This window comes from Suricata suricatta, chromosome 1 (assembly GCF_006229205.1).
Source record: "Suricata suricatta isolate VVHF042 chromosome 1, meerkat_22Aug2017_6uvM2_HiC, whole genome shotgun sequence".
NCBI classification, from domain to species: domain Eukaryota; kingdom Metazoa; phylum Chordata; class Mammalia; order Carnivora; family Herpestidae; genus Suricata; species Suricata suricatta.
In genome coordinates, this window is record NC_043700.1 from 47,402,729 (window position 1) to 47,426,265 (window position 23,537).

A 23,537-nucleotide genomic window follows, 5' to 3' on the forward strand; every position below is an offset into this window, starting at 1 on the left:
GCGCTCCCTGGGCCGCGCGCTTCGGCGCTCCCGAAGGCTCGCGGTTGCTCCGGAGCAGCGCGCGCCGGCGGTCCTCGCTGGCTTGGTTTACCTGAGGGACCGGCGGCCGCCCCCGGCCGGCGCTGCAGCCCCCTTGGAGCCCGGCCCCGAGAGGTGAGGTGAGCGACGAGGCGAGCGGTTCCCCAGTCCCGATTAGCTGGAAAAGGACGCGGGGAGTGTGGGGAATGAGGAGGTGCAGCCGCGGCTGCCCGCTCCTCTGCCTAACCCTGTGCTGAGGAGCCACCAGCAGCTCCGGCACCTCCTTCTCCTCAGGGATCGTTATTCTCGTCGCGGCCAAAACAAAAGCCTTCGGCGCCAGGCTGTGGCGGGGTGTCGGAGGGGCTCCTCGGGACGGACCGCGGGCCGAGGGGGTGCGGAGGAGCCGAGTTTGGGGTGAGGGCTGAGGTGGGCAGATGCCCGGGAGATTATTAACCCTCTGTGTCCTAAGCCCGCGCTGGGCAACCTGTGCGAGTGTGGACCGCCGCTCCCTTTCCGCCACCCCCTGCCCAAACCCTTGGCGGAGGAGGGCGTCCGCGGCAGGCGCCCGCTCCCCGGGTCGGCGCCGCGGGGGCGTGTGGCGCTCCCGGATCGCCGGAGCGTGGGTGGAGGACGCGGCGACGGCCGGGGGGAGGACAATGCGTCCGGGGCTCCGGCGCCCTAGGCGCCTCGGGCCGGCCCGAGACCCACGCTCGAATCGCCTCGGGTCCAGATGTTGTTTTGGCATTTGGCCGACCTCTTATTTCCAGTGCCTAAAAGTTGTCCCCTGCATCCCATCAGTTTGCAAAGTCGGCCCTCCCTCCCCAGGGCTTCCCCCACCTGCCCTCTTTCATACTAACGTGCATTTGCCGTGGGGACACTGCTGGGTAATTAATAGACGGCCTCGCAAATAAAGGTGCTGTAAAAATGTTTCAAGACATTTTAACATCTTCCTAAAGGCTCATTAAATCTCAGGAGGCTTGGAGTTAGGTGGCTCCTCTGTAGGAGAAAGCTTTTTCTTTCTTCTCTCTCTCTCTCTCTCTCTCTCTCTCTCTCTTTAGAACAAAAGCGCATCCCATCAGCTTAGGCATGAGATAGATTTGAGGTTGAAAATTATCTGCCCAATAAAAGAAATCCAAATTTTTGGCCAGCATTAAAATTTTTAATTTTGGTTCCCTTCTGAATTTGGGCAGATGCAGCAGCAGAGCAGACCAACAGCTATAAAAATGACTGCTATTAAAAGTATCTTAAACAAAATCTTATTTAATAAAAGTAGTTTTGATAGACCTGTAATGTTTGTTTATGGGAATTGGGTTACTTTGCGAAGCCAATACCACAAGAGGAAGGAAACAAAAGACCTGACTGACATGAGGGCTGTTCCCTCCCTCTTCAGCCTTCTATTAGTCTTCGGCAGTGTGCTGACAGTCTAAGGAATAGATAAATCCTTAGTTCTGTTATTAAGAAGAAAGATAATGCTTCCCATACATACTTTGAAGCAAATCAATACTATCTTTTTCCTCCAGGGGGGAAAAAAAAACAAAGCATTTACATGAACCACCAAGCCACAAACTGCCACATAAAGGTGAAGAGATTTAGAGTTAGGGAGAGTAGGAGAGAGGTGTGAAAGCTTAACTGGGCTGGCTTGGAAGGATGGAGCTGAAGATTTAATTAAGATGCAGCCCTTCTGTTTAGTGAGAGGACATGTACCTCCTTAGTTCCCCCAAATGTTTTGAAACTATAAGGAGGATAAGTAAATAATAAAACCTACCATCCTACCTTCCCTTTCCTACTATTTTTTTTTTAAATTCATCTACTTACTAATATTCTCTACCTCTACACCTCTCCTAAATCTGTAAGGGTGTCCCGTTAGTAGAAGAAACCACTGTGAGCTCTTTCATTCTTTTCCCCATTTTAGTTGCTATATTCCTTTGAGCGTTATTTTGTGCTTTGGACGTTTATTTAGGTGGATTTTTCTTGGGTGTTCCATGCTAGAAATATTTGAAGTAGGGAAGGTCGAGAGGAATTTAATAAAGTGCACACTCTTTCTTTGTATTGTATTGTACAGTGTGGAAGGCTTTGCCATTGGGGAAAGAGAAGGAGTTTTTAACTCATAATAAGTCCTCTGTTTTCCAATTCGACTTCAGGAAAAACTCTACCCATCTTAAATTTCATGTTAGTTTGTGAGTAAAACTGTCAGATTGTATACTCAAAAGTAATTCTGAGCACATTAATTTGTTGATGTTAGGCTGCTGTTGATTTTATTTTCTTTAGGAGACATGCAGTGCATCTTTACTTTTCACAGAGATGATGTTGGCCTCTTTTTTTTTTTTAACCCTCAAAATTCTAGAATTATGGCTGCTTAAAGCTGTAGCTGCCCACAAAAAAGAGCAATAGGTCAAATAGAAAGAATGATTTGGAAAATATGTTTTGAAGAGATTATTCAATACAGATTTGAAAAAGGTAACTCTTGACTGGCTAGGAAAGAGTTTTAACTGATAATCTTGTCAAAAATGCTTTTCAGTTCATTATGCTAAGAACTATTGACACTCTTGGTGGGCCCAAAGAATGAAATATATAAACAGGCTGGTGAGCTTAAAAAAAAAAATCCTGCTCTCTAAATTTTATCTTACTGAAATAATTTTATAGCCAAAGCATACAAATCATACAACCTTGTTAAGGGAAAAAGTTTGAGCTTGATATTAGAGATATTAGCTTCTGATAAATAGATTTTAATTGGAAGACAAAACTGTGCTGGAATTTCAAGCTGATTTTTTTTTTTCAGATTGTGACCATCTTTTAACTTTCCATTTTTAAAAAAGATTTAACTAAAAAATTCTTTTAAATTGTTTTATTTTTGAGAGAGAGAGACAGAGTGTGAGTAGGGGAGGGACAGAGACAGGGAGACACAGAATGTGAAGCAGGCTCCAGGCTCTGAGCTGTCAGCACAGAGTCCTACAAGAGGCTCGAACTCACGAAACATGAGATCATGACCTGACCCAAGATTGACGCCCTGGAGTTTTTAAAAAATAATCTCTACACCCGATGTGGGGCTTGAACTCACAACCCCAAGATTAAGAGTCACATGCTTCACCCACGGAGCCAGCCAGGCATCCTATTAACTTTCCATTTTTGTTCTCAAGTTGGTTTTAAAAGCATTTCTATTTTCTTTAGTTTTAAAAGTAATTTTTAATTCATAAAATGGACTGTATTTTGATGTCTACCATTCATTTTGAACCTAGATGTATTTGTGTTTCCTATTTGCCTGGGTTTTTTAAGCCCTATCATCACTCAGTATGATTAGGTTATTTGTGGCATAGATACACTTTAAAAATTAGAGAGATGAAATAGACCAGAAAAGAAATCCTGATTCTGAGATTAATAGGAATCTAGGCCTATGAATTAAATATGAAGCTATATAAACTCAGCAGCCAAGAAACAAAATTTTGAGGCTGAATTTAATTTTTAAATAATAAGATGTGGAAAACAAATGGCCAAAGGACACATGGATTTTAGGGAAAGGAAAGTAACACTTAGAACAGTGAATATGGTCTGACTGTATATTTTCTCTAACAATATGGTAATTTCCTTTAGAGGAGGAACTTCATTATTTAGAAGTAATCATTGCTAATCCTAGCAGTGCATTCTTGGAAATCTGAAAGAAGACAAAGACTATCCCTCCTGTTCCTACCATAGCCCCTGTGTGTGAGTCAACCTTTGAGTGGTGTTTCTGCATTGGAAATGGAAAATGTTGTTTATACATATAAGGTGTCAAGAAAATTAAATCTGAACTGACAATGATGAAATGGATCACTTTCTGTACAGCGTGAACTGAAGTAGAATTACTGAACATAATCTTTTGTGGGACCCTCAGGGCCTACTTTGTCAGTATTTCTGGATTTAGGGCGCTTTCCTCTTCACAGTTGTCACCTCCTGCTTTTCCCACCTGTGTTTTTTGGGTCTGGCTTTTTAGCCAGCCTGAAAACACAGTCTTCCAAAATTGCATCTCCTACCCCCCTCCCTTTTTTTTTTAGAGAGAGAGCACGTGTGCACAAGTGGGGGGAGTGGGGCAGAGGGAGAGAGGGAGAATCTAAAGCAGGTTCTAAGCTCAATGTGGAGTCCGACACAGGGCTTGACCCTGGAATCATGACCTGAGCTGAAATCAAGAGTCAGATGCTCAACTAGTTGAACCATGCCAGGACTCCTCCTACCCCTTAACTGCATTTTTCAGGACAAATACTTAGCTTATTTTACTTTAAGGACTTTTAAAATTTATAATCAAAAGAAAGCTGGTAGTATCAGATTTCTCATGTTACACTTTCATAAAAATTAGATATATCAAGTCTTGTTTTCTGATGGAATGATAATCAAGTAACTTAGTTTTCTAAGTATCTTTCATTGCTCTACAAAGAAGTGAGAATGCCTCTTTTCCCACAGGTAGGGGATTAACAGCTGTTGCTGTATCACTCACTTTTTGATGGGCCCTGGCTTCTGAAGGTGTTTACTCTAGTTATGTTAACTTAGCAGGTACCTTTATTTATTTGAGATATTGGAGATTCCTAACAATATAATATCAGTAACAATGCCAGAATAACTGTTAACCTTTGCTTAATGAGTTGCTATATTTTGGCAGGACCTCATTGGGTCCATGATCTTCTCTATTTTCTGTAGATTTGGGACTCCAACTTGCAGCTTTTTGTAGGTGACTCAGCCTTAGGAAAAATCACTTTTGCTACCCACACAATCCTATTTGTTTATTTTAATGAGTTATTTTCTTAAAGAAATTTTTTTAGCATTTTTTTTATTATTGAGAAACAGACAGAGACAGAGCGTGAGCATAGGAGGGGCAGAGAGAAGGGGAGACACAGAATCCGAAGCAGACTTCAGGTTCTAAACTGTCAGCACAGAGCCCGATATGGGACTCAAACTCATGAACTCTGAGATCATGACCTGAGCTGAAGTTGGACATTAACTGACTAAGCTACCCACGTGCCCTGTTTTAGTTATTTTTTTTTTTAGTGTGTGTTTATTTTGAGAGAGAGAGAGAGAGAGAGAGAGAGAGAGAGAGAGAGAGAATCCCAAGCAGGCTCTGCACTGTCAGAACAGAACTTGATGTGGGGCTCAATCCCACAAGCCCTGAGATCATGACCTTAGCTGAAATTAAGACTTGGACACTTAAGCAACTAAGCTTAGACCCTAGGCACCCCTCAAAAGTTCTTTTCAAATGTGCATAAAATGTGCATACCATTTGATTCAGCTGATAGGTTATCTGATTTTTTGTTTTTTAACATTGAAAATCAGGAGACTGCCTCAGTGGCTCAGTCATTTAAGCATCTGATTTCAGCTCAGGTCATGATCTCATGGTTTATGGGTTTGAGCTCCACATCAGGCTCTGTGCTAATAGCCCAGAGCCTGGAGCTTGTTTAGGAGTCTGTGTCTCCCTCTTTCATTGCCCTCCCCCCACCCCCCCCACCACTCATGCTCTGTTTCTCAAAAATGAATAAATGTTAGAAAAAATATTGAAAATCAGTTTTGGGGCCCCTGGTGGCTCACTCAGTTGGTTATGTGTCCAACTCTTGATTCCAGCTCTGGTTGTGATCTTGTGGTTCTTGAATTCAAGCCCTGTATCGGGCTCTGCACTGACTGTGGAGCCTGCTTGGGATTCTCTCTCTTTCAAAATAAATAAACAAACTTACACAAATCAGTTTTTACTCAAACTAAATTGATCATCACTCTTTTGCCTTTCTTATTACCTACAGTAGGGCATTAGAGTGTCCACTGGCATACTGCTCAATTAGCAGGCAATAAATTAGTGGTTCAGCTAGCGTTCTTATTAGCCATTCAGTACACATTTATAGATTTAGCAGAGCTAATTATTCCATACACAGAATAATATACCATAGGTTCTTTTATAAAACCTTAGAGCATTTATTTTATTTTTAAGCGATTGAAATAGTTTTATTCTGTGTGTGTTTTTGACAAAAATGGGATGCTATATGCTGTTTAGAAAATTGTTTTACTCTTATTTTTTACTTATTGTATTATTACAGTAAATATGATCTTGCTCATTGTTTTTAGTGACTATATAATATTCCACTATGTGTTTGTACCATAGTTGTTTTTGTTTTTGTTTTTGAGAGAGAGAGAGACCGAACGCACACACACACACACGAGCTGGGGACAGGGGCAGAGGGAGAGAGAGCAAGAATCTTAAGTGGGCCCCATGCTCAGCTTAGAGCCTTACTCAGGACTCAATCCCATGACCTGAGCCAAAATCAAGAGTCTGACACTAAACTAACTGAGCCATCCAGGTGCCCCTGTACCATAGTTTTGTTTTAACAAATCCCTTATTGGTAGGCTTTTAGGTTGTTTCTAGGTGTTTTTTTTTTTTTTTTTTTTTTTTAAGAAAAAGCACCTGTGTGCAAGTGGGAGGGAACAGAGGCAGAGGGAAGAGAGAGAATTTCAAGCAGCCTCCATGCTATCGGCACAGAGAGAGAGAGAGAGAGAGAGAGAGAGAGAGAGAGAGCATATGAAGCAGGTATGTGCTGTCTTTGCAGAGCCCAATGTGGGGTCAAACTCACCAACTGTGAAATCATGACCTCAGCAGAAATCAAGATTGAAAATGACTAACTGACTGAGCCACCCAGGCCCCCCAGCTAGTTTTTTATTTTATAAAAAGTATTACCCTAACATTTTGTTTCTGCATCATGTGTTCTTGTGTGTTTACTGTAAATAAACTAGAGATTTATTGCATCAAATTGGGCATGTTTTTAAGGGCTTTTGATATAAGTAGCTATTTTTTATTTTATTTATTAAAATTTTTTTTAACATTTATTTATTTTTGAGAGACAGAGAGAGACAGATTATGAGCAGGGAAGAGGCAGAGAGAGAGGGACACACAGAATCAGAAGCAGGCTCCATGCTCTGAGCTAGCTGTTAGCACAGAGCCCAATGCGAGTCTTGAACCCACGAACTGTGAGATCATGATCTGGGCCAAAGTCGGACACTCAACCGACTGAGCCATCTGGGCACCCCAAGTAGCTATTTTTTAAAATACCAACCAGTTTACAGCAGTATTTCAAGTTGTTGGAATGTTGAAAGTGTCTTTTTTTTCTGTACCCTCTCCCATCTTGTGTTCTCTCATTGTTAGTTCTGCAATGTGGCAAAAATGTTCTCTCATATTTGCATTTTTTAATTAATAAAGTTGAATGTCTTTTCACATATTTGTTGGTTATTTGCAGTTCAGTTATAAGTTTATGTTCTTTTCCCATTTTTCTATTAAAGTGTTATTCTTTATCTGGTTTTATTTTTTAAATTTATTTTATGTATTTTGCTAAGCATATAATTATTTTTAAATATACCTATACTCTATTCTTCTTTTAGAATAGCATATCTCAAAACATGACTTATGGACCACTTAACTTGTAACAGTACCTGAGGTGATTGTTTAGAAAATGCAGTTCATTTTCCAGAGATTCAGATTTCTTATACTTGTGAGGGGATTTATGAATCTGCTACACATTAAAATTAGAACCTCTGATTTGGAGGATATATAAACTATTTAAGGTTTTTACTGTCTTATTTTCTTTTTGTCTTCCTGAATTCACTTTTTTTCTTATTTCAATAATCATAAACTACAGTCTTAAAATATTAAGATTTTCATCTTACTTCAGCCTAACAGTAGATTTTACAGGAGTGTTTGATATATGGTAATTTGGATGTTGTGGTACACAAAGGAAACTGTTTTAGAAGGTGGTGGGAAGCTTCACTTTTACATGAGGAAAAGAAGTAACTGAGAAGTGGGTAGAAGTATAAGGAGGTGTCTCATCTAGTTTTAAAAACTTAATGAGATATTTCTCATTCCTTCTTTTATATGGTAGTCGTCTTTGAACCACAAATTTGAAACAGTGAAATTTTAAAAACTTCAGTTTAAATGAAATTTTAAAAAATTATCGGTGTTACTATATATATATATTCAATAAGTTTTTTTTTAGTTATAAGCAGATGAACATGCTGCCTAAGCAACAAACTATAAAGACTGAACTTATATGGATATTTTACTATTGTAAACAGATAAAGCTTTCAGTAGTTTTTTGACACATATTTAATGATATGCATAATTGTTACCGTGTTACATGTAATTAAGCTTAAATGTAAATGACTGTGTTTACTACGAGTTTTATATAGCCAGACCCCACATTTCTGGGGCCAACTTGAAGGAAGAAAAAATATGGCAGGCCAAGAAGCTGTCTTAAAGAGCTCTGACTTAGCGATTTTGTATAGAGAGATTAGTCATTTGGGGCAAGGATTGCTCATAACCTTAATATTCTTAATTCTAATTCTTAGACTCTCCTTTTCCTTTCCTCTACTCAATACTACGGACTAAAGGAAGAAACTGGGAAGATTCAGCCACTGCTTTTACTCCAAATAGTTTTTTCTGCCTAGGAACTAAAGCTTGGGATGCAGAGGTCCCAAGCATTGATAGTGAACAAAGAACAGTTTCTTTCCCTGCTTCAGTGAAACCAGTCCAAGTCTCAAAGTTTAAGCTGTCATGGGCCCTAGTCTTTAAGTTGTCTTATTAACCCGTGTCTCTGAGAATTTCTGAACCTGACCTTTCTCATATTTTCTGAGCTTAGGCTCTCCACAACAAACGTAGAAATACTCAATGCATATAAAAAAATGAAATTAAAGTAAATTTAACATTATTAAGCCAAATGAAAGTATAATAACTTAGTATATGCTTTCTTCCTACCAGACCCACCTTCTGCTCTGTCCATGTCCTCTTAGCCCCACATAAGATATGTATTCTTGCTCCTGGAAAAGTAGGGGCAAGTGAAAATACTCTAAAACTTAGTGGAAACTGTAACTGGGAATCCTATTCCTGCTGTGTTTTTGTTTTATTTTGTTTTGTTTTTTAGGGATGATTTTTATTCTCTGCAACCTGGCTGTGCAATGAAATATTTGTTAGTCAAATATTTTTACATCTATGGTACAAAGTTTTTCTACTATCTAAAAAGATGATGTAATGGTGGAAAAATTTCCTGATAGTACTTTTAGAACTTTCTATTTGCTGGTTCACTATTGGTTGATGGAGATAGCTTTTGTAAAACTGTGATGCAGTAATAAAATCACCTAATGTTTGATACTGCTTTACCATTTTTAAAAATATGTTTACATATATTACCACATAATTCACTCATACATCATCCTTAAAAGGGAGGTAGTATCTTGAGGAAGAAAAATTTTGAGTTCAGAGAAGTTAAATAGTATGTTTACACCTACAAAGCTGGTAAGGGACTTGAATTCATATCTTTCAATTTATTTATATTTCACCTTTTTCACAGATACCTTCTGCCAAGTTAGTTAATGTACTATTAATGATTAAAACACATAAAATAAAATTTAAATTTAATAGTTCTGATGATAAGTATGAAAGATATTTAAATTTAGGACAGTAGCATAAGCCTTTTTAAAAAATGGATCAGTTATATCTGTGACAAATGAAAAGCTGCCATTCTAGATAAGAAATAAAACCATATGTTATATTAGCAATTGAGGGAAGAAAATTTGCCTTTAATTCTGAGTAAGGATTGTCTTAGTATATCTATAGCATAAATGATAAAGTAGAAAAACTCTACTGTCTGTGAAATACCCATGTAGTTTATCTATTAGGTCAGTATAATATCTTCATCAAAGATTGTTTTCTTTATTTCTCTTTCAGTTCATTGTTGGTGTACGGAAACAACAGATTTTTGTATATTGATTTTGTGTCCTGCAACGTCACTGAACTCATCAAAGTTTTTAATATCCAGTCTGCAGTATTTTGAGAGGAAATCACTAATTTCTTTCATTAAAAAATACTTCAATCAGAGAAAGAAATAGCTCTTCTCCTAAGATGGAATCTGTTGTTTGGGAATGTGGTTGATCAACTTGATAGGTTGGCCAAATGTGCCCTATGTAATAAAATGAAAAGAAGAGACAAGATGATGTCATTTTCCAGTATTGTGAAACCAAAAACAAATGCCTTTTGTGAGATCAAGCTGACAAACCTCTGACGGTGCAAAGAGTATTTAGCTGTTTGAAGAACTTAACAGTAAGATATAAAAGAAAAACTTTCAAGCTGAGATCTGCAGGTGTATAAAGATCTAAAATACATATTGAGTTGGCCTGATCATCTGAATCTCATTCAGATCCAAGAAGGATGGCTATGAGTTGGATTGTCTTCTATCTTTGGCCCTTGACTATGTTTGTGGGGCATATAGGTGGACACAGTTTGTTTTCTTGTGAACCTATTACCTTGAGGATGTGCCAAGATTTGCCTTATAATACTACCTTCATGCCTAATCTTCTGAATCACTATGACCAACAGACAGCTGCTTTAGCAATGGAGGTAAGACTTGCTCTATTATTTGGCATATCTTAGACAACGATTTTTATACTGTCCTGTTAACTAATCTAATGAATGTGTTTGATAAACAATGGTGAAAGAATATATTATTTTTAACTGTGTCTTGTACGTTAAAAAGTTAGAGATTTAGGTTCAAACTGTAATAGATTGAAGAATTTATGTTTGGGGAGTGATACTTGACCTATTTTTAGACATGCTTTTATAAAGAAATGTGAAACATTGGAACATGGAAGACAATAGCCATTCAGAAGTTAAAATTGTGCAAGTTATAATATTATATTTTTCATGTGTGGCTGATCATAAAACCTAAGATAAAGAGTAGACTATAATAATAATATTCACAGTTTGGTCCTTAAGTATTGAAGGTAACATGATCTTGTGAAATAAATTCTTTTGTTCAGCCCTTAGGCTGGTGGTTTGTCATATTGGAATTTTCTTAAAATTTAAAAATTTTTTTTCTGATTTTACCATGTTCACATCAATTTAAGAATGATCACTCCCAATGAATGAAAGCTTGGTTATATAAATTATCATTGTTGACCTGTCAGAATTTTATGAAAATTTGTTGCCTTTCTTGAATTTTTCTAATGGTAATTCTTCGAGTAACTTTTTAATGATTTTACTTTCGAAACTATGACAAATTAATGAATATAATTAACAGTAGGTTTAAGTAAGTATGCATGCATTTCTATAGCGGTTTTACAATTGTGAACAAGGATAATATGTTCATCAGGTAAGAACTAGGAGGCCATGGATGGTGGCAGTAGGGACCATAGGCTTATACAAATATGGGTTTGAATTCTAGCTCTATCACTTTCTAGCTTTATTACTTTGGGCAAACTTTCTTACCATAGTTTCTTTGCTGTATAAAGCTTTTTGTAAAATGGAGCTAATAATAATTATACAGAGAATGTTTTGTGCTTGAGTGTGTAAACTATTGTTATAGTGCTTTAAGCACATCAAAGTCTATATGTTTTGGAATTTTTCATTTTATAGTAAAACTCAAAGATTCATTACTTCCAAGTGGACTAGCATAGATATATCTAGGAAAATTTGTAAAAAGATTATTATTCATAGATTTTTAAATGTGAAGGACATCTTATATATCCCAAATATTTGAAGTATTATAGAGGTTGAACAAAACATTTCCTGCTCTTCTGAATATACAAGGTGTAACTGGCAAAGAGAGATTTGGTATAGACTGTCAGATTAGGATATGAAAGTGGGTATTGGTTTAATACATTAATTTGGTTCCGGACATAGCAGTCCTTGCTGTGTTGTGAAACTGTCAATTCTCTCACAAGGAAAGGAAAAGTAGGAAAAAAGGAAAACCTTTGTTTTAGTATCATAAATCAACATAACTCCTTTTGGAAAGCAGATAGGGTAGTCAGAAGCAAGTCATCAAGATATTTGAATTGATTTGGGTTTAGCTTTTGATTCTTCTTTGTAGTAGCTTTAAGACTGAACAAGTCCCTTAGCCTTGGTTTCTTCATTTGTGAAAAGCCAGTAATTAAAAAAATACTTTGAAGGGCTGTTAGGATTAAACAAGAAATTTATAAAGTAGCTAGCACAGGGTATAGCATACAATAGGTGATCTGCAAATGTTAATTCCATTCCAAATTCCATTTTAAAATGATCTTAAAGACAAAGTACTAAAAAAGATAATATATTTGTTCCAAATCAACTTGCATTCATTTGTAGGCTCTTGGGACATTCATAATGCTGACATAGTAAACTGTGACTACCCTCTTCTTAAAGTTGCCTGAGTAGTCTAGATATTTTATTGGCAATAAGGTTGCTTCTGTTTAAATTTCACACATTCTAGGGAGAGCACCTCAGTGTATAATGTTTCTAAGAGAAGGCTCTAGTTCTTTGAACTGAATAATGTTGCAGATAGTTTTTTGTTGCATAGTTGTCATATCAGGACAGTGATGCCACTGACAGATATGTCAGATAGTTTGAGAGTGTAAAGTTTCTGTAATAGACAAGGACATGGAGACTCAGCAGTCAACACAACATCCTTCCAGATGGAAGAAAGGATTCTTGGGTCCTTACAAGGACTTGAATCTGCTGATGACACCCTCTGTCTCCACTCTCAGAATATATATGTCAGCTTCTACCAGGAGCAAGTCATTGGAGCAAACAATTAGAGCACATTTTTGAGTGTTCACTGTGGGACTTGGTGAATTGAAGGATGATTTCCTAGGTGTTGCATCTTTAATGGGCCCGTGTTTCAAGCCTGCCTAGGGTTTGTTCATTCCTGTACTGATGTTTGGTAAATCAAAGTGAGTGCCTCGAATAGAGTAGTATATGACAGTGAGCTAGGGATACCATAGATGAGAAGAAGTATAGAATCTGGGTTATCTCAAATTCGATTATTCATAGTCAACAGGTTGGCTGTCCTTTCATTGTTGATAAAGGGATCTTAGTACTTTCATTGAAATTGGAACATATTCAAATAAATGGGTTAATGTATCAGTTCATTAAGTTAGAAAAGAAGAAGCTTAACTTTAACATACCTTGCTAATATGTTTCTCTATCCCTCCCTTCCAAAACATACTCATCTATACACAGACACACACACTGAATTTTTTAAGATATTAACTTGGTATCTTTCCCCCTGAGCATCAGTGGCTTTTAATAGAGAAAACCATTTTTTCCCCCTCATTCCTGAGTTTTCCAAACCATTTTGAGCTATCTAGATTGCTAAGTAAAAGTTTGGGAGCTGTCCAGCACAGACAACAAATTGTCAACAAATTGTAACTATCTTTACGTAACTAACATAATACACATGTTATCAGGTATTTATGACTCCATTGGTAATAAAAGAGATCTTAAGAGCCTCTTCCCCTGTACTAAATATATGCAGTCGAATGGGAAGGGGACGGTTCAGTGGAAAAAGCACTGAAATGGGGATAAGAAATTTGTATTTTGTCACTAACTAGTTTTGTCACTTCTTTGTGTTGGTTTCCTCTAGGAAGTGATTTTTCCCCCGTCCATTTTGTTAAGATCAAGTGATGTAAACGATGTGCATATTTAAAAACTTTGAGGGGTACCTGGGTAACTCAGTCAGTAAGCATCTGACTTCAGCTCAGGTCATGATCTCACGGTTTGTGAGTTCTAGTCTCACATCAATGAGTTTGTGCCCCGCTTGGGGTGAGCACGAGGCCCACTTCGGGTGAGCTCTGCTTCTCTCTCTCTTTCTCTCACTCACTCACTCACTCTCATTCCTTGCGGGATTCTCTCTCTCTCTCCCCCCCTCACTCACTTGTGCCCCCCCAAAAAAATAAAAATAAAAAGTTTGAAAAGTTAAAGTGCTATGTGAATGCAAAATAGTAGTCCTTGTTGCCTGTCACCCTGTTTAACTTAAGTTATTATGTGGAACAAGCACTCTTACCTCTTTAGGAGGTTGATCACTTCTTTCTTTCTTTTCTTTTCTTTTCTTTTCCTTCCTTCCTTCCTTTTTAAGGAAACTTGACCTTTCAGACCACTTGGCCATTTTCAGAGGAAAAATTCTTGGGTTGGTTTGTGTTTGCGTCCATTTCCTGTTTTCTTTTGTCATCTGCATTGAAGATTTTCTATAACTTGGAGAGCTGGCAGTGGGATAGATCCTACTGGGAACACAGAGTCTAAAAGCCTCAAATCCTTGGTATTCTTTATAATTCATTAAGAACAAAACATGTTTGAGGGCATCTGGGTGGCTCAGGTCATGATCTCTTGGTTTTTGGGTTCAAGTCCCATGTCAGCCTCTGTGCTGACAGCTCAGAGCCTGGAGCCTGCTTTGAATTCTGTGTCTCCCTCTCTCTCTGCTCCTCCCACGCTCATGCTTTGTCTCTCAGAAATAAATAAACATTAAAAAAAATTTTTTTAAAGAACAAAATCTGTTTGAACCAGTCTTGTTCTTATCCAAACTCAAATGGTACCTTAAAAAATTGTTTTTATTATAATAACTATCAATTATATAGAAATATAAATAAGATAATATTTTGGACAACATATACCCATCATCCAGCTTCAAAAATTATCAACTGGCAACTACTTTTGTTTCAGTGTGACTGCATGTCCAGCTGGGTTACTTTGAAGCAAATCTCAAAAACCATAATTTCATCCATAAATATTTCTATATAAGTCTCTAAAAAGTAAAGACTCTTTCAAAATTTATAAACACCATACTTTTATCTCTTTGTCAGTATCCTCAAATGTCCAGTTGATGTTCAAATTACGTTGATCATTTCACATTTTTTATGCTTGGTTTTTCAAATCAGGGTTCATTTATCCCATTCAATTGATATGTCTCTTAAGTTTCTTTTAACATATAATTTCTTTTTCCCTTTCCTGTCTCCTTTTTTTTCTTGTAATGCATTTGCCACATGGAGTTTCCCATAGTCTTTATTTTGCTGATTGCATCTATATGGTTTTATTTACCATGTTCCTTTGTCTCCTTTTTAAATTTTTTTTAAAAGAATACTTCATAGACATATAATACCTGGTTGTCACTCTTCATAATTTTAGCAGCCATTCATGATCATTTCCTAGATCAGTAATTTCATTAAAGTTTTGCAAAAGGCTGATATTCTAATTCTGTCATTCGTTTCTCAGCTGAAATGCTTTATAAACAGAAATTTCCTGTCATTTACAATTGGGCTACTACTGAGTTACTCTCATATATAGTTTATATAAGAGAGACAAGTTATATGCTTGACCATTCCTCTGTATTTAGTAGTTTTTTAAGATAATGAGTTGATTCCCAGGCATTCTTCAGAGGTGACCAATGAAGTCTTCTTTTCCTTTTAAAGGTATCATTATGAACTCATGAATTTAACTAAATATTTGATGTGTTTCAATCCTACTGTAGTTATTATTCCTATTGGGGCTCTAACTGCACTGTCTTTGGTAGTGGGAGCCTCTTCAAGATATCTCCCTGGTTTTTGACCCTAGCTTCCTTGCTTTCTGGTATGATCCATGCTCCTTTCTTAAAATTCTGCCTCAACTTTGAACCAGAGATTTCTCTAGAGAGCACTGGTTCCTTGTAGTTGCGAATGATATTTAGAGACCACTATCTGGGTGCTAAGCCTGTTGATACTAGGTTAGCCATTTTTAGGTCTATGCGTAGACAAAACTAGGAAACACTTTTTAAAAATTAAAACATTTAAAAAATATTTATTTATTTTTGAGAGACAGAACATGAGCAGGGGAAGGGCAGAGAGAGATGGAGACCCAGAATCTGAAGCAGGCTCCAGGCTCTGAGCTGTCAGCACAGAGCTTGACACAGGGCTCTAACTCATTAACTGTGAGATTATGACCTGGGGCTCGGACTCAGCACAAAGCCCCATACGGCTTGATCCTGTGAGCCATGAGATCATGACCTGAGCCAAAATCAAGAGTGGGATACAACTGACTGAGCCATCCAGCGCCTCTGACACAGAGTTTTTATTTAACATTTAAAAATCTTATTTTTGTCTTTCTATTCCTTATACTAAAGCTTTAACAATATACATACATTCTATAATTTCAGAATAATAACTATTACTATAATAATATGATTACTGAAAGCAGATTATTTTGTACTTCTTTTTATCCTTATGGATGTGATCACTTGATATACATTACAAATTATTCTGCTTTAAAGTTTTAACTTAAAATTTTAAATATTTAATGTTTTATATTTAAAGTTAAATATTTCTCTGTGTGGTTTAACTCAATACACATTTAGATTCCTGTGTTTCATTTTTTCAGAAACAACTTAATTTTTTTGGTTTAAATTTAGTGGCTTATTCCGTTGAGCGTCTGACTCTTTGTTTCGGCTCAGGTCATGATCTCATGGTTCATGAGTTCAGGCCTTGCATTGGGCTCACTGCTGCTGGTGCAGAGCCTGCTTGAGATTCTCTCTCCCTCTCTCTCTCTGCCCTTTCCCTGCTCAAAATAAATAAACTTAAATTTTATTTTATTATTTAAAAATTTTTTTTAACGTTTTATTTATTTTTGTGACAGAGAGTGTGTGAGTAGGGAAGGGGCAGAGAGTGAGAGAGAGGGAGGGAGACACAGAATCCAAAGCAGGCTCCAGGTTCTGAGCTGTCAGCACAGACCCCGATGGAAGGCTTGAACCCACGAACCGTGAGATCATGACCTGAGCCGAAGTCAGACGCTCAACCAACTGAGCCACCCAGGCACCCCTTAAAACTTATTTTATTAATTGTGTTTTACAACTTTAGATATAGAGCAAGATATATTCAAAGAAGTTTGATTTCTGGCCCTTTCCCTTCTACCTTGTTCTTTCCTTCATCCTAAATATAGTCATTTAAAAAACTTTTTTGTTTATCTTCCATTAAAACATTATAAATATAATATTTATGTAAAATGTTTATGTAATATCTGCCCTCATATATTCTTTTACCTTTCTTTGATACAGTATTTTTCTTTTTCCATTTAATAATAATATTGTGGATATTCCATAGTAATATTTATAGATATTGTTCATCAAAAATATTTGTTTTAACTGGCAAAATACGTATAAAGTTCACCATTCTAGTCCTTTTAAGAATTGTGCACTATAGTTCAGTGCATTAAGTATATTCATCTTATGTAGTCGTAACCACTATTTATCCCTAGCACTTTTTCATCTAACAAAACTGAAATTCTGTGTGCAGTAAGCAATAACTCCTCATTCTCCCCTCCTCCAAGCCCCTGACAACCTCTATTCTTCCTTCTTTCTGAGTTTGACTACTCTAGGTACCCAGTAATAAGAGGAATTGTACAGTATTTTTCCTTTCATGACTGGCTTATTTCACTTAATAATGTCTTCAAAGTTCATTCATGTAGGATATGCCAGAATTTCCTTTCTGTTTAAAGCCAAATAATATTCCATTGCATGTATATACCACATTTTGTTTATCCACTCATTCATCAGACACTTGAGTTGCTCTGACCTCTTATCTATCACGAATAATGCTGCTGTGAACAAGTGTGGAAAATACCTGTTTGAGTCTCTCAATTTTTCGGGCTATATGCCCAGAAGTGGAATTGCAGGGACATAAGATAATTCTGTGTTTAATTTTTTGAGGAACCAACATACTGTTTTCCATAGCAGCTGCTTCTTTTTATATTCCCATCAGCAGTGCCACAGAGGTTCCAGTTTCTCTACATTCTCACCAACATTTATTTTTTTTATTTCTGTTTTTGTTTTATGGTGGTCACCCTAATGGGTGTTAAGTTGTCCTCATTTTTTTCATTGAATTCCCATTAATGGATATTTGGGTTTTCTGTCTTTTGGTTTTGAGATCAGAGCTTGTCCTTATTCATCTTTGTATACCTAGTACCCAGCATAGTGCCTCATACATAGGAAGTGCTAAATAAATATTTGAATTAATTAATGAACTTTATAAACTGCAACTTCCTTAGTAGTCAGACTTGGTAAGGGTTATGATGTTATACCTAAGCACTTGATCTCCTGGAGTTTTAAATAGTAGTGTGCTGGATGGGTAATCCCAGTACCGAAGAGTACCACATAACTATGAATATTAGTATTTTACTTTGCATTTTCAGGGGTGAGGAACAGCTGGTCAAAGTGACTCAGAACTTTAGACATTTATGTGTTTGTACTTATAAGTAGTGTAATTAAGCAAAAGAACAGAGCTACCCACCTTTCCATCTCTAGGCCTTTCATGTGCTTTCTGCCTTAAATAGTCTCTATCTTTGTCAAAATTTTAATGGTTGGACTTGATACATTATTACGTAGGGAAAAAAAGATAGATAACATGTATGGTATCATCCTGTTTTTGTTTAAAAAATATATATGCATGTTTATGCAGAGTAGGTCATCTGGAAGGATTTTCACCAAGGCCACCAGTGGTTTTCCTGAATTAGCACAATTTATTGGTGTTTTCTGTGTCTTATTTAATGTTTGTATTTTTAATTTTTCTGTAAGAAACATTGTGCTTTTAAAACATTAAAATTAGTACAGAAACTTAATAATCCCAACTGTTCTTTGTTTAGTTCTCAGTTCTAGTACCTAAGAGTTGGTATTTATTAAATATATTTGGATTGAATTACTGAAACAAAGGATCTGATGTGAAAGGGATCAATTGTAGACAGTATTTGAATGGGCCTTGAAAGCCAGGTTTTTTTTGGTTGTTTTTTTGTAAGAAAATATAATATACCTCTATATAGTAGTAATTATTAACATTTTGTGGGTAGGCTTTTTAGAAAATGAAATTTAATTGTATTTATTCTTCCACTTCATGGTTTATGTCTTCAGAATACACGTATTATCAGAATTATTTCTCTTATTATCTTTTGTTTGGGTTACTATTAATAGGTAGTTTTCCCTAAGCAAACAGTAATCTAGTGAAGTAGCTTGAAAAGTCTGTTGTGTGACAGGGAAAATTGTCAATAATTAAGAATCTTCTAAATTGAAAAATCTACTTACAGGTAGTAGAGAATTAATTGCATTTAGTTATTTCTTACTCTATGGAAAAAAGTTTAAAATTGTTTTCTTTTACTTTCTTATATGACAAATCACTTTAAAGGAATACTTTTAAAATACTTATTTTCAATTAAATTATGAAGTATGGTAGAATTTTGTAAAGTTTTATCTTTTGAGAGAGACTATAGTTCAGAACTGTTCATGATATTTGAAATATTAAAATTTACTTCCTTAAAGTCAAATGTTATGGGTTGCTCTGGGAACTCCACTGACTTAAGATAAATGTGTTCCTCTCATAATGGCAAATTTCTGCAAACCAACTTACTGCAAGGCTGTTTAGTATGCTATTTCAAGACTTTTTTTTTAAAATTAAGATTTGTAAAAGAAAAGCAGATTTATAGGGTTAAAGGTGTTTTTCAAACCTAGAATTTTTTTTAATACAAAATAATTCTTAAAGTTTTAGATCTTTTCTCACTGAGAATTTATTTTTACAGAAAAGGAGTTTTTTTAAGATCTTATTTTTATCATTTAAAATTATTCTAAAAAGTTGTTTTTGAATAATTTCTTATTCTAATTGTATCTGAAATAGAATGAATACCTTTTTTTTTTTTTTTAATTTCCAAGGCCATTTCACATTTGGTTTCACATTTAGTGAATTTAGTCTTAAGATTCCCAAACCCAGTAGGATACAGTTTCTATGGTTACCAGACCCTTTGTAGAGTGACAAAGATTGGAATTCTGATTCTCCTGAGTCAAATTTTGGCCTTTGACTCTGTCCCCTTTTTATACCCCTTGCTAAGCTTGGGCTGTTGCTGTGCTTGAAGGCTTGTCAGCTACCAGGTTCCTATGGTAACAGGAATGGAAATTTGAAAGAAGAAAGAGATTGGAAGCACAAAGGCTTGGTTGATTTGAATTTGAACAAAGAATAGAAGGTTCCATGTAGTGCACCTTTGTTGTAGAAACCAGAAATTTAATTTTAGAAAGTTACTTTTCAGTTTGTAAACTTTGTACACCTTGGTCTTGATTTAGTGAATAGAAGTACTACTGTTTAAGGAGGGACTCAGTAGGAATCTTTAAAATATTAATCAGCTAAATTGTTTTTCTATATGATAGAACTTTAATAGTATTTCTTATATATTCTCAGCTTTACAGTATTCAGGCTACCTCATTTAATTTTGATTTTGCTGAGGTTAAAATTGCTAAAGTCAAGGCAATTTGCTCATTTGAAAAATATTAATATTTTTTGTTTTTATATAACTGCTTTATTGAGGTATAGTGTATATACACAACTTCACTTGAAGTGTTCAGTGTTTTGACAGATTATATACCCCTGAAACCATCAACACAATCAAGATATAGAACATTTCTATTACCTCAAAAGCTTTCTTGTGTGCCTTTGTAGTCTGTCCCCATCTTTACAACCAGTGATCTGTTTTCTGTCAATGTGGATTAGTTTTCATTTATTAGAGTTTTATGTAATCATATCATATCTGTTTTTTGGGTTTTTTTAGTCTAGTTCCCTTTACCCACCATAATGACTTTGATATTCATCCATGTTTTGTTTTGCTTTTTAATAACATCATTCCAATTGACTTTCACTTGTTGAGAAGAGGGAATTCATCAGGGTTCCTTATGCCCACCTTATAGGATTGCTATTGCTGTTAACTTGCAACTCTTCCTTAATCCCTTTTTAAAGCTTTTACTGGGTTCTGCAGGATAACTGTGTTGTACCCAAGATTTCCCCCAAAAACCAGAGACCGCCAGGGAGGCCGAAGCACCCATGCAAAAGCAAAGGGCTTTATTACGAATATAGGCCCTGCCAGCCTAAACTTGGGCTCACAGACTTCAACAACACAGTGGATCCACGTGGAGCGAGCCCTGAACATGGCGGGGCTGGGCCTTTTATGAGTTTGGGAAGGGGAGTTACAGGAAATTGTGACACAGGTACAGGGGTCCAATCATTATAGCATCACATAATTGACAGTAGCTTTAACCAATTACAGAGTGGGCCCAGAACCCTCAGGTAGGGCGTGACTAGGACCCTCCATCTTTAGGCCTGCCCTCAGAAATGTTAATAGTGTTAGCTGGCCTTCAAGGTCAGAGGGGAAACCCGATCAGATCTGCATCCTTACAACTGTTGAATATACTCTTGTTTATAATTTATTAAGACCATTTTACAGAGGAGAAAATTGAAGTTGAGAGGTTATGTAGAACAAATTGGTTAAGTTCAAGGACTCTGGATAGGACTGCCAGGATCTTGACTGTTCAGGGTTTTTTTTGTAGCTCTGTGATCTTGGGCAAGTTACTTAATTTCTATGTCTCATTTTCTTCATATATATTATAAAATGTGATTACTAACAGTACCTACCTTATGGGTTTATTGAGAGGATTAAATGAGATAATGTGTATAAGACACTTAGAACACTGCTTTAGTGTTAGTAATTAATTAGCTGAAATACTTAGCACAGGGTACATATAACTAATAAGTGGCAAAAGCATGAACTTGTAACTTTAGGCCCATTGCAGGCAGCACAAAATAGCCACTCAAATCAATTTTATAATTCATCTGTAACTCACAGATGGAGGTTTAACTAACATAGTTAACACAACAATATTGGATTGATTGGTATGGATTAGTTGGTGTTTTATGTATGTACCAAGTACTAAGCAAGTTTTGAGACCTAAGACATACATTAAAAAACAAGGCATACATGTGCATATATGTACATACATCATTAACATGTGAATATAATACCATTTTTAATTTTGCAATAAGCATAAACTCATAGGAAGTTATAAAAACCATACAGAGAAATTCTTTGTACCTTACCTAGACCACACTGCCCCTATTCTCCATCTCCTGCCTTAGTATCTTATATAACTGTCATACAGCATCAAAACTAGGCAATTTACACTGGTACTACAGACCTTATCTACAGACTTTATCATATTTCACCAGTTTTTACATTTATGTGTCCATCTGTGTGTAGTCTTTGCAATTTTTAAAAAATGTTTATTTATATTTTTAGTGTTTATTTTTGAGAGAGAGAGAAAGAGACAGAGGATGAGCAGGGCAAGGGCAGAGAGAAAAGGAGACACAGAGTCCTAAACAAGCTCCAAGCTCCAAACTTTCAGCACAGAGCCTGACTCGGGGCCCAAACACAACAAGCCATAAGATCATGACCTGAGCTGAAGTTGGGACACTTAACCAACTGAGCCACCCAGGTGCTCCTGCAATTTTTTTTTTAAAGTAAGCTCTATGACCAACATGGAGCTTGAACTCATGATTCTGAGATCAAGAGTTACGTACTTCACCAAAGGAGCCAGCTAGGCACCTCTAGTCTGCAATTCTATATATATATGTGTGTGTGTGTGTGTGTGTGTGTGTAGCTAGTGCTACTGTTAAAGAACTGTTTTATCACCACCAAGGAACTCCCTATGCTTATTTTCTCTCTCCTCCTTTTTTTCACTCCTAAGCAACCACTACTTTGTTCTCTATAATTTTGTCATTTCAAGAATATTATATAAATGGAATCATACAGTATATAATCTTTTGAGATTTGGGGTTTTTTTCACTTAGCATAATACCATTTGAGATCCATACTAGTTGTTCCAGGTATCAGTAGTCATTATTTTTAATTTCAGAATATTTTGTTTTGTAGTACACCACAATTTGTTTAATCAGCCACCCATTGAAGAACGTTTCAGTTGTTTCCAGCTCTTTGCTATTACAAATAAAGTGGCTGTGAACATTGTGTATAGGTTTTTGTGTAGACAAACATTTTTATTTTGGGGAGATAAATGCCCAGGAGTGTAATTACTGGATCATATGATAAGCATATGTTTGGGTTTTGAAGAAACTGCTGATCTGTTTTCCATAATGGTTGTACCATTTTACATTCTCACCAGCAGTGTATGAGAGGATTACTTTCTCTGTATTTTAACTGCCATTTGGTATTATCACAGTTTTATTATTTCAGTTTTTCTAAAATGTATATAGTATATATGTAATAGTGATACCTCATGTTTTAATTTACATTTCTTTTGTGGCTAATGATACTGAACATCTTTTCATGTGCTCATTTGTCATTCATGTATTCTTTTTGGTAAAATATCTGTTTATATCTTTTGTTCATTTTACAATTGTTTCTTTGGAGTTTTGAGAGTGTTATATATATTCTGTATGCAAATCCATTATTGGATATATGGTTTGCAAATAGTTTATCCTAGCCTGTAGCATGTCTTTACATCCTTTTAACAAGGTTCTGAAGAAAGCAGAGTTTTTTTTTAATTTTTTAAAAATTAAAAAAAAATAGTTTATTGTCAAATTGGTCTACATACAACACCCAGTGCTCTTCCCCACAAGTGCCCTCCTCCATCACAACCACCTCTTTTCCCCTCTCCCCCTTCCCCTTCAACTCTCAGTTCATTTTCAGCATTCAGAAGTCTCTCAAGTTTTGCGTCCCTCTCTCTCCCCAACTCTCTTTCCCTCTTCCCCTCCCCCTGGTCCTCCATTAGGTTTCTCCTGTTCTCCTGTTAGACCTATGAGTGCAAACATATGGTTTCTGTCCTTCTCTGCCTGACTTATTTCGCTTAGCATGACACCCTCGAGGTCCATCCATTTTGCTACAAGTGGCCATATTTCATTCTTTCTCATTGCCATGTAATACTCCATTGTGTATATATACCACATCT

At 36.4% G+C, this 23,537-nt stretch overlaps 1 protein-coding gene across 3 annotated transcripts in view; it reads left to right on the forward strand.

Annotated features, from left to right (window-relative positions):
* The first annotated feature begins 7 nt into the window (after positions 1–7).
* Positions 8–23,537, forward strand: part of FZD3 (frizzled class receptor 3) — a 93,062-nt gene continuing 69,532 nt past the window's right edge. For 2 of the 3 annotated variants that reach the window (XM_029938438.1, XM_029938446.1), the window contains exons 1-2: positions 8–153; positions 9,734–10,402. In XM_029938438.1, the coding sequence (XP_029794298.1) occupies positions 10,214–10,402 (189 nt within the window). In that variant the 5' untranslated portion in view covers positions 8–153; positions 9,734–10,213. Of the gene's footprint in view, positions 159–9,733; positions 10,403–23,537 lie in introns of all 3 variants that reach the window. The other variant, XM_029938441.1, reaches the window with a different exon arrangement.